This window comes from Ranitomeya variabilis, chromosome 3 (assembly GCF_051348905.1).
Source record: "Ranitomeya variabilis isolate aRanVar5 chromosome 3, aRanVar5.hap1, whole genome shotgun sequence".
Lineage (NCBI taxonomy): Eukaryota > Metazoa > Chordata > Amphibia > Anura > Dendrobatidae > Ranitomeya > Ranitomeya variabilis.
The window spans coordinates 399,498,181-399,518,884 of record NC_135234.1 but is presented as its reverse complement, the minus strand read 5'-3'; the positions used below and the strand labels follow the sequence as shown (position 1 = coordinate 399,518,884).

General features: G+C 41.8%; 1 protein-coding gene and 1 long non-coding RNA gene across 10 annotated transcripts in view; one reads left to right on the top strand and one right to left on the bottom strand.

Moving 5' to 3' along the window:
• LOC143816149 (CYFIP-related Rac1 interactor A-like) overlaps positions 1-20,704 on the top strand; it is a 180,259-nt gene that overhangs the window by 132,136 nt on the left and 27,419 nt on the right. For 5 of the 9 annotated variants that reach the window (XM_077296184.1, XM_077296181.1, XM_077296182.1 and 2 more), the window contains 6 exons: positions 13,739-13,860; positions 17,563-17,668; positions 18,207-18,343; positions 19,382-19,459; positions 19,997-20,113; positions 20,352-20,431. In XM_077296184.1, the coding sequence (XP_077152299.1) occupies positions 13,739-13,860; positions 17,563-17,668; positions 18,207-18,343; positions 19,382-19,459; positions 19,997-20,113; positions 20,352-20,431 (640 nt within the window). Of the gene's footprint in view, positions 1-5,304; positions 5,385-13,738; positions 13,861-17,562; positions 17,669-18,206; positions 18,344-19,381; positions 19,460-19,996; positions 20,114-20,351; positions 20,432-20,704 lie in introns of all 9 variants that reach the window. The other 4 variants (XM_077296179.1, XM_077296177.1, XM_077296180.1 and 1 more) reach the window with 1 other exon arrangement.
• On the bottom strand, positions 518-13,858 carry LOC143816150 (uncharacterized). Its single transcript, XR_013223892.1, has 3 exons — positions 13,721-13,858; positions 3,559-3,678; positions 518-2,587 (listed from the first exon to the last, which is right to left on the bottom strand). It is a non-coding gene; the product is annotated as an uncharacterized LOC143816150 (long non-coding RNA).

Sequence of the window (20,704 nt, the reverse complement as noted above, 5' to 3'; positions counted from 1 at the left end):
CTGCAGGACCCGGATCCGCGGCCATCTTGGATCCGGTCTGGAGCAGGCAGGGAGGGAGGTAAGACCCTCGCAGCAACGCGATCACATCGCGTTGCTCCGGGGGTCTCAGGGAAGCCCGCAGGGAGCCCCCTTCCCTGCACCGCCGGCACATCGCGATCATGTTTGATCGTGGTGTGCCGGGGGTTAATGTGCCGAGGGCGGTCCGTGACCGCTCCTGGCACATAGTGCCGGATGTCAGCTGCGATATGCAGCCGACACCCGGCCGCGATCGGCCGCGCTTCCCCCGTGAGCGCGGCTGATTGCGTATGACGTACTATCCTGTCGGTGGTCATACAGGCCCACCCCACCTCGACGGGATAGTACGTCAAATGTCGGGAAGGGGTTAAGATGGAGTGGGGTCCATCCCATATCCAAAAGTCAGGTGACTGCAGACTTTCATCACAAACCTGGACAAACCCTTTAATGCTCTCAACATAAATACAAATGTAGTAAACCTTATGTTGTTAAACCACACAATACTTTATTAACAGGGTCATGTAATCTTACAAGTGACAGATTGTTTCATGTGTACAGGATCAGAACCAATAACAGCACAAGAATACATCACCAGAACTAGCATCAGTACATGAATACATTACAAGAACCACCATCAGTACATGAATACATCACCAGAACAAACATCAGTACAGGAAAATACATCACCAGACCCACCATCAGTACAGAAATACATCACCAAATCCACCATCAGCACATGAATACAGCACCAAATTACTATAGCGATCAATTGTAATGTCTGATCAGCCCCTTATACAATTGTATTACGTGATCACAATTCCCAGTATGTCTTTAACATTGGTAAGGAGATACTGGGAGTTGTTGTTATCAGTCATTATCCGACTGCAGACCATACAGGAACCCCAGTACTGATGAGACGCGTTCAGTATCACAAATAAACATTTACATCCAGGAACCTTATAGGTGACATCTTCTCTAATTCTCATTCTTTTCTTCTCCATTTTATCCAGACAGTATGATGACTTTTCACATCCACAGCTTGTCTCTACAGACTTCTCTCTTTTACAGTCTTCTGCAGTTCATCCCAAGAAATAAAAATAGCAGCGTGATTATAATGCTCCTGAAAAAAGATGTCTGTCCCTCACTATGCTCCCTGCAAAAAATATTATCCCACACACTGTCCCTCTTATGGCACATGCCCTCCACACTGTCCTCTCCTTTTCATACTGGGCGCCACTTGTCATACTGTCCTCTGATACTGTGTCTCCCCCTATATGGCCCAGTTTCTATACTGTGCCCCTGTCTCATACTCTGCCTTCTTGTCATTCTGTCCCATCCTTGCTGTTCCCTCACAAACAATGTTGAACAGTAGGCATAATTAGAGAACAACCATGACTGCTCCTTGCTGTGTTCTTCTCCAATAACCAATCACGGGCCGGCTGTTCTCCAATCATTCCCAATGTTCAGCTGATTGATGTCCCAGTCAGCATGTTCATAGGATAATCGGGATGTTATTCAACTGAAAGTAAGCATAACTGAAGAAAAAACATGACTGCTCTTTGCTGCCACCCATCCCATTGACAGGAAAGGAGCAGTGCAAGGAAGTACAATTATAACATTGTTTTTTACTTTCACCAATAGCTGCCACCTGTGACAGACACACGTTTTGGGTGTTAATAATCACCTCTAACATGGTCCGTTCTTAATTTTAGATAGCTGCCAAAAAATACACTTCTATGCTCATCTTGTTTCCTCTTTCTTCTACTGTTCTTACTATTACGTTTAGTTGCCGGCAGCCTAGTTCATCCTTATATTCTGATAAAGTTGTTGACCACAGAACCTATTTAAGAAGATGGAACCAGTAAGGCAATCTTAGCAGCGCCCAGCTTCTGCTAACCGGTGCCAATCATGCAGCAGAGGAATATTGATTTTGATGGAGTTTCCCAGCAATCATCTAATTGCCATAGTGCGCTATTGTGCAAAATGAGCAAAAGAGGAGTTGCAATATACAGTGGCTCTTTTCTCTGACCCAAGAGTCCCAAGAGAAGAATCTAATGGGGAATGTGGAAGAGTGTTGTTCAGTTTGTAAAGGGAGAATTCTAAATCAGGATTCACCTGAGTTTGAGATGATAGTTGGCCTTCAGGACTAGGGTCCAGAGTCTAAATTGGTTTCACTTGTGCATGCAGTTCACATGTTTATGTGGGTTTCCTCTAAGTGCTGTAGTTGTCACCCACACACCAAAATGTACTAGCAATTTCATTAGCCTTCTTTAAAATAGGTATTAACGTATGTGTGTGCCAAATAAAGGAATTTAGACTATTAATCCCCACTAGCAATAGCGTAGAAGCAAACATTTGATTGTGGTCTCACCTTTCTTCCACATACCCCATCGAAACCTTGTTTGCTCTTACCTCTTCCATTTTAGGATAAAATGACAGCATAAACTTCTGACTACCTTCTCTTTCTGGTAATTGGAACCCAAGAGGTTGTCAACATGAAGCTGAGGCTTTTTTTCCACAATGGACCTTATAGTATTTCCCCGTTCGGCCTCTATGGTGTGGACAGCATTGCCTACACAAGAGACAGCAACTGATTCTATTAAAGGGAATCTGTCAGCACAATCCATCCCTAAACTGTTCATATGTTTATGTTACTCTGAACGATAATGTCATCCACACATTTTCTTATATAATCTGTTGCTTCCTGACGGCTGTTTTAATTCATATGTAAATGAGCTTTAAGTGCTCAGGAGGGTGTGCCAAAGAACTTCTCAATCCTCTGCCTCCTTGACTGTAGATTTTGTTACATCAATACATAAGTTGATATAATCATTAACAGTCTTCTTTGCCAGACCAAAAGAAGCAGAAGCAGCTACGACGCTTGTATCAGCTCTGAAAGGGTAGTATGCGGTATAGAAACAAATGCTATGGGGATGCTCTGTGCTGTTGACAGTCAAGGAAGATGGAAACATTTTGTCTGTCACCAAAAAAAGAGAAGTAGAAAACTACTACCATAGGCTTTGGCTGAGAGAAAAAAAAATAATCAAAAAGTGTATTAGCTTTAAAAGGAGTCTGTCTCCACAAAAACACAATTTAAACCAGCCCCAAAGTCCTTTAAGGCACTTATCCCCTATAAAAATCTGCCCCTGAATTTGGATACCTCTGTCTCCACTACACACAGTGTAAAGGAGGAGAGAGGAGAGAGCTGTGTGGTGGCATGCTGCGATCCAGAAACTCCGGAGGGGCATCCAAATGCGGGCAGCAGAAAAATGTACTGAAGCCACACAAAGGGAGAACCAAGTACCCTATTAGCATTTGAGAATAAATAACACATTTTGCACAATATAGGACAGATTATACAGTAATGGTATCTCTTTTTTAGGGATCAATTCCCCTATACTGTATTATAATGTGCTTATTTTAAATTGTGGTTGGGGTATGACTGACTCCCAGTAGGAAGAGCTTAATGAAGCTTTCCCATCTGTAGACACATACAGGACTTATAAGCATCATTCAGTCACGATTTGTACTATGAAACTTAACTGTAACATGTGAATAAGTCCATAGACATAGGTTGATTGCAAATTGTCTTAATTTATCCAGCTGCTGACTGATGTTTTAAATCCAGCCGAGGCTTCTGATTGTAATGTCCAAGCTGTTCCCCTGCAAAATATAGTGATTGTTTAAGGAGCAATTAAAATTTTGTAGTTCTTGGCCACACCGGGTGAATGCAGAATATTATCATTATTTTCATTTGCACAAGGAAATACAAGAAGCAATGGAATGAAAATAAAAGGGAGATACAGATAAGATATTAGAAAACACTTTTTGACAGTGAGGGTGATCAATGAGTGGAACAGGCTGCCACGAGAGGTGGTGAGTTCTCCTACAATGGAATTCTACAAACAGAGGCTGGACAGACATCTGTCTGAGATGGGTTAGTGAACCCTGCATTGGGCAGGGGGTTGGACACGATGGCTCTTGAGGTCCCTTCCAGCTCTAAGATTCTAGGATTCTATGAATAAGTGATGTAGAGGAAGTTGCTTCAATCAGTGTGTGGGCCCAGGGCTGTGGTGACTACAGGAAATTATTGGTAAAGTGAAATGTAAAATGTTTCTATTTCCGGCATGTGTCTTTATATGGGTTTCTTGCACAACAGATTACACTTATACTCAGGTTTGGGCTCAAGAAAATTATGGGCTACCAACTGAAATAAAGAACATGTCCAGTTGTAAAATGATCAGATATATCATCAGTAAGATCTAATAAGTTATTTGTGAATCAACCCCCAAAAATTCAACCTTAGCGACAAATAATTGGCTCCAAAGTCAGATCTAAATTGCGTTGTAGTCTGCTCGACTAGGTGATCCCATTCCTGTGTCAGTGCCTGGGCCAACCAAGGTTTCTCTGTTGGTATGGTAGGCCAGTCTGACTCTGACCTCAGGCCCTCAGAACAGAAAAAAAAAATTGTGCTACTGTAATTTAATACTGATATTAGATTTTTTTTATATATAAATAAAAAACAGGTAAAGACTACACTCCAAGTTTTCTGCTCTCAGGTGTGAAAATATAGTTAATAAATGTATATCAACAGATGAGATATGTTGTATGTAAGAGGGCTGTTATTTAATCGTCACTAGATGTCACAATGCAAAATGCACACATTATTAAATTGATTGCCTAGACTTTATCAGAATAGTGTACTTATATTGAAAATACACGACAGAATGTACATACATGAGTAAAACAAATAAATAAGAATGGCTAATCATTTTTGCATGTTTAAACTAAATGTCTGCCCACCTTGCCTGAGGGATAGCTCCTCAGTGTCTCTCCTCCCTACTGCTGAGATCTCACAGCGCTTAGTACAAGCTGCAGCTGTCAGTCAGGCAGGTTGGGCAGAGACTGAATAAACTCGGACCTATGAGCACTTCATAAAGTGCTCGCTTTAATATCAGGATTATACAGCTATGATATGGATTTTCAAAAGAAAGTACAATAGCTCCAAAAGATCTGAGATTTATTTAATAATGTATGTAGTTTCTATTCAGAAATCTGCTGACAGATCTGCTTTAAATTATAGGTATTGTGTAAAATCTCTGTCAGTTGTAGCGTTCTCTGGGTTTTGGAGAGTTAAAGTATTTGTATCATGAAAAGTATTAACACTTCATGCTGAAATCAATATCCCCAATTTCCAAATCCTGGAGAACCAATTTATAGGCACACTTTCCCCTGCTTATCACACTGTTTCCCTCCATCATTCCCTCCTTTTTTTGTCTTTTTTTCTAGGTGTCAGATGGGGAACCTTCTAAAAGTCTTGTCTTATAGCGACCTAGAACAGTGTCCCACTTTTTTCCTTGACTTTGAACGTGAGATCATTTTATTTTTCCATGTTTTTTTTTTATTTTGCTTTCATTTTATTTTTATGTTGTTTTTATTTGATGTCATCATAAAGCACTGCATTTTTATACTGTGATGATTCATTTGATAAGGTTTCATTATTTACATATATGGTCCCATGCTACAAGATAACATGGGTTACTAAAAGCTAGAGGGATTTCACAAATTGCACATATACGTTCTCATTTTTAACATGTCATTATATTTTTTTATTCTTGTGGTTATACTTCACTTCTTTATACCTCCACAAATCATAAGTAAAATAGGCTATTAAAAGAACTTGAAAGCAAAATGGAAAAATATAATTTTTCCGTAACTGGATAACACCTAAGAGCAGAAATATGGCCCCTTTGCATTCTCTATCTACAGTATACCTGACTAATCCATTGAAGCTAAACATCATCTGATTTCTTTTATAGCACTACTCCAGCTGTTTGTTTTTATTTCACTGCTGAAGTGGTGGCTCTAGTGTAAGTTTCCTGTCCCTATTATGCTTACCATTCGTCATCTTCTGTTCTCTGTGCCACTCCAGTCACATCTTCTGCAGTTTGTGACCTATTGGATCACTCCACTGTTTGCTGGGGGTGAGCTGTTGGTCACTTCTCAATGTAAGTCTATGAGAGCCAGAACAAGGCCAGAATGAGGGTCTCATAGACTTACACTGATAGCTTATGACCGTTACCTCTGACTTCCGGTCACTCAGAAGTTGCAGTCACAAGATGGCAAATCAGGACCAGAGTGGCACTGGGAACAGCTGAAGACAGCGGCTGGTAAGTAGAACATTAGGGTCAGGGAACTTACATTACTACCACCACTCCAGCACTGAAATAAAAATTAAAAAAAAAACACTGGAATGGTTCTTTAACTGTAAGTATTGTTTTAAAATGCACCTTAGCTCATGTTATTAAGGACCCTTTGAGATATTTTGCTGGGTAATTATGAGTAAAGGTTTATAAGCCAATTTTAGACTGTGATTTTTATAGCGGTCATCACAGCTGCCTGATAAGTTGGCCATACACATTTGATCAGGACTTATCAATTTTTTTATATTACAACCTTATTAGAACAATATAATGCTCAGATCTCACCAGGCAGGCCAAGAAGACATCTGGGCTTCACCATATGTAGTAAAACTCCATAAGAAAATTCAAAACATTTCTCTTTTTTCTTCTGAAACCTCTAAGTCATTAAAATAAGTACATAATGAGTCAAATATTTTGTTAAACTAAACATGGCTGCAACTATTGAAATGACATGCATAACATAATCACTTCAAACTCCCTCACCAACAGCTAGGGAGCCTCACTGATGAGCCTCACATTTTGGGATACACTGTTTTAGATATACATTGGGTACGGAAAGTATTCAGACCCCTTTAAATTTGTCACTCTTTGTTTCATTGCAGCCATTTGGTAAATTCATTAATGTATACTCTGCACCCCATCTTGACTGAAAAATGCAATAATGTTGTCATTTTTGCAAATTTATCAAAAAGGAAAAACTGAAATATCACATGGTCATAAGTATTCAGACCATTTGCTCAGTATTGAGTAGAAGCATCCTTTTGAGCTAGTACAGCCATGAGTCTTCTTGGGAATGATGCAACAAGTTTTTCACACCTGGATTTGGGGATCCTCTGCCATTCTTCCTTGCAGAACCTCTCTAGTTCCATCAGGTTGGATGGTGAACGTTGGTGGACAGCCATTTTCAGGTCTCTCCGGAGATGCTCAATTGGGTTTAGGTCAGGGCTCTGGTTGGGCCAGTCAAGAATGGTCACAGAGTTGTTCTGGAGCCACTCCTTTGTTATTTTAGCTGTGTTCTTAGGGTCATTGTCTTGTTGGAAGGTGAACCCTCGGCCAAGTCTGAGGTCCAGAGCACTCTGGAAGAGGTTTTCATCCAGGATATCTCTGTACTTGGCTTCATTCATGTTTCATTCAATGACAAATCAATTGTCCTGTCCCTGCAACTGAAAAACACCCCCATAGCATGATGCTGCCAGCACCATGTGTCACTCTTGAGATTGTATTGGGCAGGTGATGAGGAGCAGTGTCTGGTTTTCACCATACAAACCGCTTAGAATTATCACCAAAAAGGTCTATCTTCATCTCATCAGACCAGAGAATCTTATTTCTCATAATCTGGGAGTCCTTCATGTGTTTTTTAGCAAACTCTATGTGGGCTTTTATATGTCTTGCACTGAGGAGAGGCTTCTGTCCGGCCACTCTGCCATAAAGGCCTGACTGGTGGAGGGCTGCAGTGAGCAGTGATAGTTGACTTTGTAGAACTTTCTCCCATCTCCCTACTGCATCTCTTGAGCTCAGCCACAGTGATCTTGGGGTTCTTCTTTACCTCTCTCACCAAGGCTCTTCTCCCATGATTGCTCAGTTAGGCTGGAAGGCCAGGTCTAGAAAGACTGCTGGTGGTCCCAAACTTCTTCCATTTAAGGATTATGGAGGCCACTGTGCTCTTAGGAACCTTGAGTACTGCAGAAATTCTGCTGTAACCTTGGCCAGATATGTGCCTTTCACAATTCTGTCTCTGAGCTCCTTGGCCAGTTCCTTTGACCTCATGATTCTAATTTGGTCTGACATGCACTGTGAGCTGTGAGGTCTTATATAGACAGGTGTGTCTATTAATTAAACACAGCTGGACTCCAATGAAGGAGTAGAACCATCTCAAGGAGAATCACAAGGAAATGGACAGCATGTGACTTAAATATGAGTTTCTGAGCAAAGGGTCTCAATTAGTGTTGAGCGATACCGTCCGATACTTGAAAGTATCGGTATCGGAAAGTATCGGCCGATACCGGCAAAGTATCGGATCCAATCCGATACCGATACCCGATACCAATACAAGTCAATGGGACTCAAGTATCGGACGGTATTCCTGATGGTTCCCAGGGTCTGAAGGAGAGGAAACTCTCCTTCAGGCCCTGGGATCCATATTAATGTGTAAAATAAAGAATTAAAATAAAAAATATTGCTATACTCACCTCTCCGACGCAGCCTGAACCTCAGCGAGGGAACCGGCAGCGTTGTTTGCTTAAAATTCGCGCTTTTCTTTCCTTACGTGAAGTCCCGGCTTGTGATTGGTCGCGTGCCGCCCATGTGACCGCAACGCAACCAATCACAGCAAGCCGTGACGTAATTTCAGGTCATTCAGTATTTTAAAATTACGCTCCTGCTTTGTGATTGGTTGCGTCGCAGTCACATGGGCGACGCAACCAATCACAGCAAGCCGTGACGTAATTTCAGGTCCTTAAGGATTTTAAAATTACGTCCCGGCTTTGTGATTGGTTGCGTCGCAGTCACATGGGCGACGCAACCAATCACAAGCCGTGACGTCACGGGAGGCTGGACACGCGCGCATTTTAAAATCCAGTCCAGCCTCCCGTGACGTCCCGGCTTGTGATTGGTTGCGTCGCTGTCAACCAATCACAAGCCGGGAAGCCATTTTAAAATGCGCGCGTGTCCAGCCTCCCGGCTTGTGATTGGTTGACCGCGACGCAACCAATCACAAGCCGGGACGTCACGGGAGGCTGGACACGCGCGCATTTTAAAATGCGCGCGTGTCCAGCCTCCCGGCTTGTGATTGGTTGACCGCGACGCAACCAATCACAAGCCGGGACGTCACGGGAGGCTGGACACGCGCGCATTTTAAAATGCGCGCGTGTCCAGCCTCCCGTGACGTCACGGCTTGTGATTGGTTGCGTCGCCCATGTGACTGCGACGCAACCAATCACAAAGCCGGGACGTAATTTTAAAATCCTTAAGGACCTGAAATTACGTCACGGCTTGCTGTGATTGGTTGCGTCGCCCATGTGACTGCGACGCAACCAATCACAAAGCCGGAGCGTAATTTTAAAATACTGAATGACCTGAAATTACGTCACGGCTTGCTGTGATTGGTTGCGTTGCGGTCACATGGGCGGCACGCGACCAATCACAAGCCGGGACCTCACGTAAGGAAAGAAAAGCGCGAATTTTAAACAAAGAACGCTGCCGCTTCCCTCGGTAAGGTGCAGGCTGCGTCGGAGAGGTGAGTATAGCAATATATTTTATTTTAATTCTCTCTTTTACACATTTTTACATTAATGTTGTTTCGATACCGATACCCGATACCACAAAAGTATCGGATCTCGGTATCGGAATTCCGATACAGCAAATATCGGCCGATACCCGATACTTGCGGTATCGGAATGCTCAACACTAGTCTCAATACTTATAACCATGTGTTATTTCAGTTTTTCTTTTTTATTAAATTTGCAAAAATGGGGTGCAGAGTGTACATTAATATGAAAAAAAGGAACTTTTTTGAATTTACCAAATGGCTGCAATGAAACAAGAGTGAAAAATTTAAAGGGGTCTGAATACTTTCCGTACTCACTGTATGTTGGCAAATCCAAAGTGTATGGTTGACTGACCACCTCCCAACCTGGAGTGTTTTGGCATGTTGGATTTCCCAAAGGGATTCTTTGATCTAACAACCTTTAAACATGCAGACTGAGATCCATTGAATATGGAAGGAACAAAAGATAGCATCTGGTTGGTAATATTTCCAAAAATGTTCTTAATTATCTAAATACCTCATAAGGGCTGTCCCACACGTCCAGATAATTCCGGTACCGGAATAAATCGGTACCGGAGTTATCCGTGTCCGTGTGCCTGGGAACTCACGGAGGCCATACTTGCGGCACACGTGTGCCGCCCGTATGGCGAGTGGGTACCACACGGAGCGTGTGGTACCCACTCTGCATGGTGCTGAAGCTGCGATTCATATCCTCTCTGCAGTAGCGTTTGCTGCAGAGAAAATATGAAGAATAGTGTTAAAAATAAAGATTTAGGTGTCCGCCGCCCCCCCACCCCCTGTGCGCCCCCCCGCTGGTCAGAAAATACTTACCCGGGTCCCCCGTCGGCTGTCGCTCCTTCCTGGTCTGGCCGCGGCTTCTCCTGCATGCGGTCACGTGGGCCCGATCATTTACAGTCATGAATATGTGGCTCCACCTCCCATAGGGGCGGAGCCGACTATTCATGATTGTAAATGATCGGCCCCACGTGACCGCATACAGTAGGAGGCGCGGCCAAACCAGGAAGGAGCGAGGGAGCGGGTAAGTATTTTCTGACCAGCGGGGGGGCGCACAGGGGGTGGGGGGGCGGCGGACACATGGATCTTTATTTTTAACACTATTCTTCATATTTTCTCTATAGCAAACGCTGCTACAGGGAAGATATGAATACCGGCTTCAGCACCATGTGGGGGGGACAGCGCTTACTGTAGCGCTGTCTCCTGCACGCACACGGACCCCAGACGGAGAATGTCCGTGTGAGGTCCGTGTTTTACGCGGACCCATTGACTCTATTGGGTCCGTGTAAAACGTGCGCTCCCACGAACACTGACATGTCTCCGTGTTTGGCACACGGAGACACGGTCCGCAAAAAATCAATGACATCTGAACAGATGCATTGATTTTTATGGGTCTACGTGTGTCAGTGTCTCCGGTACGTGAGGAAACTGTCACCTCACGTACCGGAATCACTGACGTGTGAAACCGGCCTAAGAGAGTCTAAAAAGCAAATTTATGAAAACTACTTAAAAGAAAAGCCGGTCAAAGGGCAGCTTTTATTTTACTAAAGCACAATAACAAAACTGCAATATATTAGCTTGCTATGAGTAAAAAAAAATAAAAAAAATTCAGTTTAATAAATTTTACTTCTACTTCTGCCGTTAGCTCTTCAAGTAGTCTAACGCAAGTTGCCCAGTATTGTCTAATATAGTTGCAGCTTTTTAGTTCCTTTACTTTGTCCAAACGTGTTTGATTTGGCATTAAAATCAGAGGTGGGTGGCACATTTACAGGTCCGTCTGCTTTCAGTAAAAGACAACTTCAGAATGACTCATTCAGACACATTTAACCTCAACTCAAAGTGATCTGTGGTTGTGCAGCTAAAAGCTGGTAGCATAGCTCAAATTTCATTGCAAGCCTATTATTATATCTTCCTACTTCTAGACTTGCAAGTGTTGCAATTTTCTTTTTTGAATATGTGCAACACTGTCATTTTTGGATTTCACAATATGAAATATAAAGCTGAAAATGAATTGCAATGAAATATATTTAATTATTTTGACCCCTTTAAAATCACTTTATCAATAATTTCCATCCACTAAAGCTGATCATAAACATAAAGATGTGCCAATAAAACTATTTGCCAGATACCAGCATTCTTATTTCAATTTTTTTAATACTTGTAAAGAAACATGCACCAAACAATATCTTTGCCAAGATATGAGGGTTATTTTTTAGAATAATCGTAAATCATAACTTATAAGACTGTTCACATCTGATATTCTATTTGTCTGCAGAAAACAGAATAAGTGATTTCTTGCATCAATTACACAAATAGAAGCAGAAGAGCCCCCCCGTTTATTATGGGGTCGGAATGGGTCTTTTTTTTTTTTTTAAATGAGAGAAAAAGTTCAACATGGAAGACTTTTATATCCTTTCTAAAAAAAAATGGACACCTAAAGGACCCCATGATAATGAATGGCACCTCTCTGCTTCCATTTGCATAACTAATAATGCAACAAATCACTTATTGTGTTTTCTGTTCCTAAAACAGAACAGACAAATAAAATGTCCAAACAGACATGTGAACAGACCCTAAGTATTGTGTCTGTTGTAGTGATGAGTGAATATACTCGTTACTCGAGATTTCCTGAGCACGCTCGGGTGTCCTCCGAGTATTTTTTAGTGCTCGGAGATTTAGTTTTTATTGCTGCAGCTGAATGTTTTACATCTCTTAGCCAGCATAAGTACATGTGGGGATTCCCTAGCAACCAGGCAACCCCCACACGTACTCCGCCTGGCTGACAGATGTAAATCATTCAGCTGTGGCAACAAAAGCTAAATCTCCGAGCACTAAAAAATACTCGGAGGACTCCCGAGTGTGCTCATCACTAGTCTGTTGTCCTCATTTCAATTAGTACTAAATGGTTTTGTGCCATAGAGATAAGAATAATTGTGATGCCTATGTCCAGCGTTAGCCCAGATCATAACCATTCATAACCATTATGTAACCCTTGTCACACTCCTACCATTAGTAACACAAAAAGAGGATATGTATATATATATATATATATATATATATATATATATATATATATATACACACTACATTCATGTATTCTGAACTTAAAATGCTATGGCATGTTGCTTGGGGTGGTTGGGGAATGGCTTGTGGGACGCTGCTGATGCTGGAAATAAACGTTCCTATTGAACAAGTAGTGCTGTGTTGCTGTTCCCTAGCATGGCGGGTGGACAGAGGAGCCACTTTGCACAGGAATAGAGTTATGTATGTCCAGGACATATATTTGGCAGACTTCCTCAAATGCACTTAACAGGGTTTTTCCCAAGACCAAAGTTTATTTTAATCACTAGACCTTGGAATGATAATAATTTCCACAATTGGATGTGTTTAAAAAATGTTCCTGTGCTGAGATAATCTTATAAATGTGCCCCTGCTGTGTACTGTGTAATGGCTGTGTCTGACCATACAGGAACATGATCTGATCATACCACATGTCCTGGGCAAAGGAAGAAGCAAAAGAGTGTACAGACAGGACAGCATGGGATCACAGATGATTCTTTTTGTGAGGTAAAACATTTCCCTGCTTGTTTTTATACAATGTTTTACCTCAAAAAAAATAATTCAGCTGCGATCCCATGCTGTCCTGTCTGTATACTCTTTTTCTTCCTCCCCTGCCCAGGAGATGTGGCATGATCAGACCATGTCCCTGTAGGGTCAGACACAGCCATTACACAGTACACAGCAGGGGCACATTTATAAGATTATCTCGGCACAGGAACATTTTTTTCTTAAACACAATTGTGGAACTTGTTATTATTCCAAGATCTATTGATTAAAATGAACTTTGTTCTTGGGACATTAAGGATGATGTGAACCCAGCCTTAGATATGCACAATATGCTCTTATAACACACAGGTCATGTAATTGTAACGCCGCTGTGGCATCTTCGTTTGCGGTCTTATCCTGCAGGCACATGAAGAGTGGTTTAAATATTTTTGGAGACAAAGCAATGGCTTAGAGTAATGATAAGGTGATATCTGCTTTTTTCTCATAGACATTCCCAAGGTCACTAACTGATATTTTTCTGTCTTATACATTTGCAAAAAGATAAATTATTTGCTGATCTTTGCACCTAAACCGTTACGACTCGAGGGAGACATAGACCCACAAACATTTACTTTTACTACAGGTTCTGTATTGATACCAGTATACATTGTCTTACTGTGTTTGGTGCCTGCAGATGCTCAGCCTACGGAGGCAGAGACTGTAGTGTGGAACCAAGTCAACTCCGTCCTGGAAGAGGCCCAGGGGATCTTGGCTGAGCTGCAGTCATACCGGGGAGCTGGGCAGGAAATACGACAGGTGAGACTTGACGTCCTCTTGTAATGATCACTGTCTTCTGTATGGGTGGATAGCTGGAAGTGATGTTAAGGTGGCAGTTATTACATTCCATCCAGAGTAGCCTTATACTAAACAATTATTTAATTATGGTGCTTGTTGCTAATTACAGTTTATTCAGTGCATAATTACACATAAGACAGGAGGAGTTGTCGGCCTCTTTCTTGTGCCTTGAGAAATGCTTTCAAGATATCAGTATACGGTTCATTAAAATCTGGCTTTTAACAAACTGACACATATACTACTGGCTTAAATGGAATCTGTCACCAGGTTTTTGCTACCCCATCTGAGAGCAGCATAATGTAGGGGGAACGTTTGATAGGAGTGTTTCATTCACTTTACGGGTTTCTGCAATTTTGATTAAAGACTTTGATCTGCTGCAGATTTAGTAGTACTCCGAGCGCTGATCTCTGTATAACCCTTCCCCACACCACTGATTGGCAGCTTTTCAGCACACTGTGCATAGGCAGAAAGCTGCCATGAGTGGTGGGGGTGGGGTTAGACTACCTGGCAGCAGGCCAAGTAGTCCTCCAGTGATAATCACCTGCTGATAAAACAATAGTTTTATAAGAACTACACTAGGCAGTCCAGTATGTGATACATTGCTGGAATCAGGGTCTCTGCTCCAACGTTATGCTGCTTTCAGATTATGTGGCAAAAACCTGGTTACAGATTCATTTTAATAAAAGTACAGCATGTCTTATTTATTACAACTAGTGGAAAAGAATGAAAAATGTGCTACCATGTCTAACGTTAAATGCACGATGCGTCCGTGCATTTAAACATTTTTAACCCCTTACTGCCATTGGATGGGATAGTACGTCCCATGGCAGTACCCCCGCTTTGATGTGGGTTCTGGCGGTGAGCCCGCATCAAAGCTGGGACATGTCAGCTGTTTTGAACAGCTGACATGTGCATGCAATAGGTGCGGGCAGAATCGAGATCCACCCGCGCCTATTAGCTGTTAAATGCCCCGTCACGTGATCGGGGGTCATCGGTTCGTCGGCATAACAACCAGAGGTCTCCTGGAGACCTCTATGGTTGTTGATGCCGGATTACTATGAGAGCCATCCTGTGGTCGGCGCTCATAGCAATGCTGTAATTCTACTACATAGAGGAGATTTGAGCATCGCCTCTTTGTAGCAGAGCCAGTCAAGTTGTGGCAGCTTCTAGCCTCCCATGGAGACTATTGAAGCATGCCAAAACTTAAAAAAATAGTTATAAAAAAATTACAAAAAATAAAAAAAATATAAAAGTTTAAATCACCCTCCTTTTGCCCCATTCAAAATAAAACAATAAAAAAAATCAAACACACATATTTGGTATCGCCGCATTCAGAATCGCCCGATCTATCAAATAAAAAAGGATTAACCTGATCGCTAAATGACGTTGTGAGAAAAAAATAGAGACACCAGAATTACGTTTTTTTGGTCACCACGACATTGCATTAAAATGCAATAACGGGCGATCAAAAGAATGTATCTGCACAAAAGTGGTATCATTAGAAACGTGCGCTCGTCTCGCAAAAAATAAGCCCTCACCCAACCCCAGACCCAGAGTTTAGCAAACTTTGGAATTTTTTTCACCACTTAGATAAAAAAGAACTTAGACATGTTTGGTGTCTATGAACTCACAATGACCTGGAGAATCATAATGGCAGGTCAGTTTTAGCATTTAGTGAACCTAGCAAAAAAGCCAAACAAAAAACAAGTGTGGGATTGCACTTTTTTAAATTTCACCGCACTTAGAATTTGTTTCCCTTTTTCTTGTACAAGACATGGTAAAACCAATGGTGTCGTTCAAAAGTACAACTCGTCCCGCAATAAATAAGCCCTCACCATTGCTATACTGACGTAAAAATAAAAACGTTATGGCTCTGTGAAAAAGAGGAGTGATAAACGAAAACGCAAAACCGAAAAAGCTCCGGGGGTTAAGGGGTTAATATTTTACCATTCTCATAATTATCCATTCACCAGAAGAAGAACAAAAGTGTGTTCTTTTGGACTCCGTTTGACTGATATGCATCTGCATACTGTTTATTTAGCTGTATGGGAAAGACCTGCAGACTGCGCTTCACTGTAGAGCATGCCACCACAAAAACACACATACCATCCAGTATACTGTACTTATCTTTTTTTTTTTACAATAAATCCCTAATGAGAAATGATATTTTGATGTTTCCTAAGTGTAACTCCTGAGTATATGCACCCAACAGTTGCCATAAATGCTCTGTGTCCATAGCCTGATTTGCATTTCATCCATTGTTTCCAGCTAGCCTTACATTGGATGCTGCCTACCTTCTTATAGTGTCACCACTACTATATGTTGTGTGTCGTACAGTCTTCAAATACCCATACCATAAAGTGCCCCACCATAAGTGGCACACAGTAAAGTCCTTAAAGCAAACCTATTAGAAGGATTGTGCTAAGTAAACTACAAGCATTGTCATGTTGCTGCTGTTACAATGATTAAAATGAAACCCGGGGTGAAGAAATCCGTCTTGTGGTTCTTGTGTAATCAGTGTTAGAAATTTTCAGTGAATGATATGCCCGTTCTATGGGGCGGGATTGTAGGCAGAGTCTTATCTTCCTGCTCTAAGCCAGAGAAACCAAGGAAAGACCTGCCCACAGGCCGCCCTGAAGCACAAACAGTATGTCTCTATGATGAGGAACATGTTTGTGCTTCAGGGTGGCCTGTGGGCAGGTCTTTCCTTGGTTTCTCTGGCTTAGACCAGGAAGATAAGACTCTACCTACAGTCCCGCCCGGAGCACACAGATTGAACAAGAACTACAAGACTGATTTCTTCACTCCAAGTGTCATTTAAATCAGTTTAACACTGCCAACCTGACAATGCCTGTAGTTTACTTAGCAAAATCCTGCTGACAGGTTTGCCTTAAATATCAGCTTGATACATTGGCCAGTGCAGTCACCACCATACACTGCCAAGATATTATACCATACTACTAAATGCTCATTCAGACTGGCGGCAGCTCTCCCAACCCTACCATGACAGCTTCATATATTTCCATGAAGCTGTTAAGCTTCGGTCAGGAGAGTCGCAACCAGTCCATGCATTGCTGTCCAATCTTGGTGACCAAAGAAAAATTCAATACCTAAAGTAATCTAAGTTATACAATATAATGTTTAGAATTTCTGGTGTCACAGGCCTTGTCTAGAAGGAAATCTGAATGGTTCCCTTTAGCATGAGCAGCTTATTCACCCTGCGCAACCGCACACATCATGCATCAGAGTCTAGCCCTGCATGGTGCCCACTGTGTATATAAGCCTTAAGATGGCGATCAATGTATTTTAGTCTCAGTACCATGACTATGCTCTGCATTGTAATACTGTGTATGCTCATTGTTAGGACTATTTCATTCTGATTGATTAGCATAGTAGTTAATGCAATTATCTGGATAAGGCCGGGGTCACACTTGCGAGAAAATCGCGCAAGTCTCTCGCATCAAGTCTTGGCACTGCCGCCGGCACTCGGGACTGGAGTTTGCGGATGCATGTATTTGTATGCAGCTGAACTCTCCGTTCCCGAGTGCCGGCAACAGTGTTAGGACTTGATGCGCGAGTTTCTCGCATTGAACTCACAAGTGTGACCCCGGCCTAACATGGATAACATATAGGCATCTCACTGTTATCATGCTCCTATCCTAGGCCATCCAGAATCCATCAGATGTGCACCTACAAGAGGAAGCATGGAGAGCTGTCTGTCCTCTTGTAGCTAAGCTAAAACGCTTCTATGAATTTTCTCTACGACTTGGTAAGTTGGTTAGTACTTTACTTCATGTAAAACAAAAAAATGTTGCTAAGTGTACCTCCAATTATTTATCGAGAATATTAACATTATAGGGCAGAAGTTTGCACAATAATCGTTTTCTAAAAACATCGTATTGTAGATTCAGTCTCGGGTCCATCCCGAACATATTTATGGAGTAGGAGACAGAGGATTGATGTATCTTTTAGGTTCCTGTGTCCACTAGGCTAGCCTACATTGTAGAAGGTCATGTGATTCTACCGCAATGGACCTTTTGCTCCTGCAGTTGGAAGAGACAGGATCTGCTTTACAGGTTATTTCGAACAACGTTAATTGGTTTTCAATGTAAATGCACTGAAGCAAAATGAGTTAGTAATATCTTTTAAGTAAAGACATAAAGAGAAGGAAAGAAAAGAGTGAACAATCTGAATATATATATTGTATAGTGAAAGTTGTTATAGTATTATATGGCTGTAACTTAACTAATGTTCTAAAATGCAAACATTTCCTCAAACGTTTGACATTAACTTATTGTTCTTCACAGAAAACGCATTGCACAGCCTTCTAGAAGCTCTTACATCACCCCCATATGCTCCGACACAGCACCTGGAGAGAGAGCAGGCCCTGGCCAAACAGTTTGCTGAAATCCTGCACTTCACCCTCAGCTTCGATGAGCTCAAGGTATGACGTAACCGACCACAATGAAGATTTTTTTTTTTATTGTTCGTATTTATTAGTGATGAGCGAGTATACTCGTTATTTGGGTTTCCCCGAGCATGCTCCAAGTATTTCGGCGTGCTCGGAGATTTACTTTTCGTCACCGCAGCTGCATGATTCACGGCTGCTAGACAGCCTGAATACATGTGGGGATTGCCTGGTTGTTAGGGAATTCCCACATGTATTCAGGCTGTCTAGCAGCTGCAAATCAAGCAGCTGCGGTGATGAAAACTAAATCTCCGGGCACACCAAAATACTCGGAGACCACCCGAGCGTGCTCGGGGAAACCCGCGTAACAAGTATACTCGCTCATCACTAGTATTTATTCAATAATACTAATATTAGGTACTTTTACTTTGGTAAAAAATTAAAGTGAACCTGACGGCTGATACGTGCTACCCAATCCATGGAAAGCATGTATCAGACGCTGGCTGCAGGATTTCAGACATATATGTTTAACTCTGAAGCGCAGCGGCATTTCAGAGAAAAACATAGTTTGAAACCAAGGCAGAATTGAACCGCACCAAAGACAAGTTGGCTGGTGGGTCCCTGGTGGCTTCTACCCACCCACTGCCTTGGAGTGACAGGTCTGTCCTAGCGTACCTGTACAGGGAGAGGCCTATCACTCCAGGGCAACCGGCAGCGAGAAGCTGCCAAGGACCCACCTGGCCGACTAGGCTCCCGTGCTGCGCAGTCTTGTCTCGTATTAAACTATGTTCTTCTCTGAAACGCCACAGCTGTTTCAGAGTTAAACATATATAGATGAAATTGTGCAGTCAGTTTCTGATACATGCTGCCCATATTAGCCTTTTGTAAATGCACCATAAGACTTTTCAGGAGAGCCCTTCTTCTCTAGCTACTTACTTTAATGTAATCACTGTAACCTAAAATGATTTCCCATACAACATGTTTCTAGTTATTACTAACCATTATTACTCTTTTAGGGTATTTTTGTCTTATTATTTACTAGTCTCTCATAATATGCCTGTTCTTTCCCCTTAGATGACAAATCCTGCAATACAAAATGACTTTAGTTACTATAGAAGGACTGTGAGTCGCAACCGGCTGAACAATTTCCAGGTAATGTCCACCTTGTTTATGAGCCGCTCAACTTAAAGGGAAACTGTAACCAGTTTAAGCTACCCTATCTGAGAGCAGTGTGGTGTAGGGGCAGAGGCCATGAATCCAGCGATGTATCACTTACTTGGCTGCTTGCTGTAGTTTTGCTAAAGTCACTATTTTATCTGTTGCAGTTCTACTAGTTCTCTGACTGCTGAGATCTCAATAATCCCTCCCACACCACTGATTAGCAGATTTCTGTGTACAATGTGCATAGGCAGAAAGCTGCCAATCAGTGATATAGTATATAGTATATAGTATAGTGTTATATAGGGCTCATGAATATGGAGAACTACAATGGAGCAAGATTACTAGTCTTCTAGTTATACCCTCATGCTGATAAAGCAGTGATTTTATCAAAACTACAGCAAGCAGCCTAACACATGACACATCGCTGGAATCTGAGTCTCGGTCTCTACATTATTAGGTGCCAAAATTTTTTTGACAGATTTCCTATATGTATGTCATTATTTCTCAGGAGTTTTCTTTGTCTATCAGGTGGACTCTGACTGTGATGTGAACAATGAGATGGCCAATCGCATGTCCCTGTTTTATGCGGATGCCACTCCTATGCTGAAAACTCTGAGCAATGCAACCACTAAGTTTGTCTCTGAGGTGAGCATAATGAGAACAAAAGCGATGACTATTAACATTGCATGGTAGTAACTTGGGATCTTCAGGGCTTATTTGCAAACAGAAAAGTGTAAGTAGATATATAGGTTGTAGTAGATATATAGGTTTACGGAGAGTGAGCGATGTATATACTAGCTGGAATACATCTGCTTTAGGGACCAAGTGATGCCTGGACACATAAGCTGATGATACTTAATATACTTATTGTAATTCCCTTTAGAACAAGTCTTTGCCTATTGAGGACACAACAGACTGCCTGAGCACAATGGCATGCGTGTGCAGAGTCATGCTGGAGACTCCGTAAGTACTCAGACATGATCTTGTTATAAAAGCCGTCACACATACGTAGCATGTACATTCTCATCCTGTCACTGCAATCAAAAGCTTATTGATCCGCGAATAAGAGAAATGTTAGGTCTCATTCACACATCTGAGTTTCACGTACGTGTTCTATCTAAGTTAAAAACCCTGTAACAGTAATATGGAGTTTTCAATTTAAATTTAAACATTTTAATCATAGTCTAAAATTTCAGCAGATTTTTAAATATACTTTGTATTTTAACAGTGCATCAT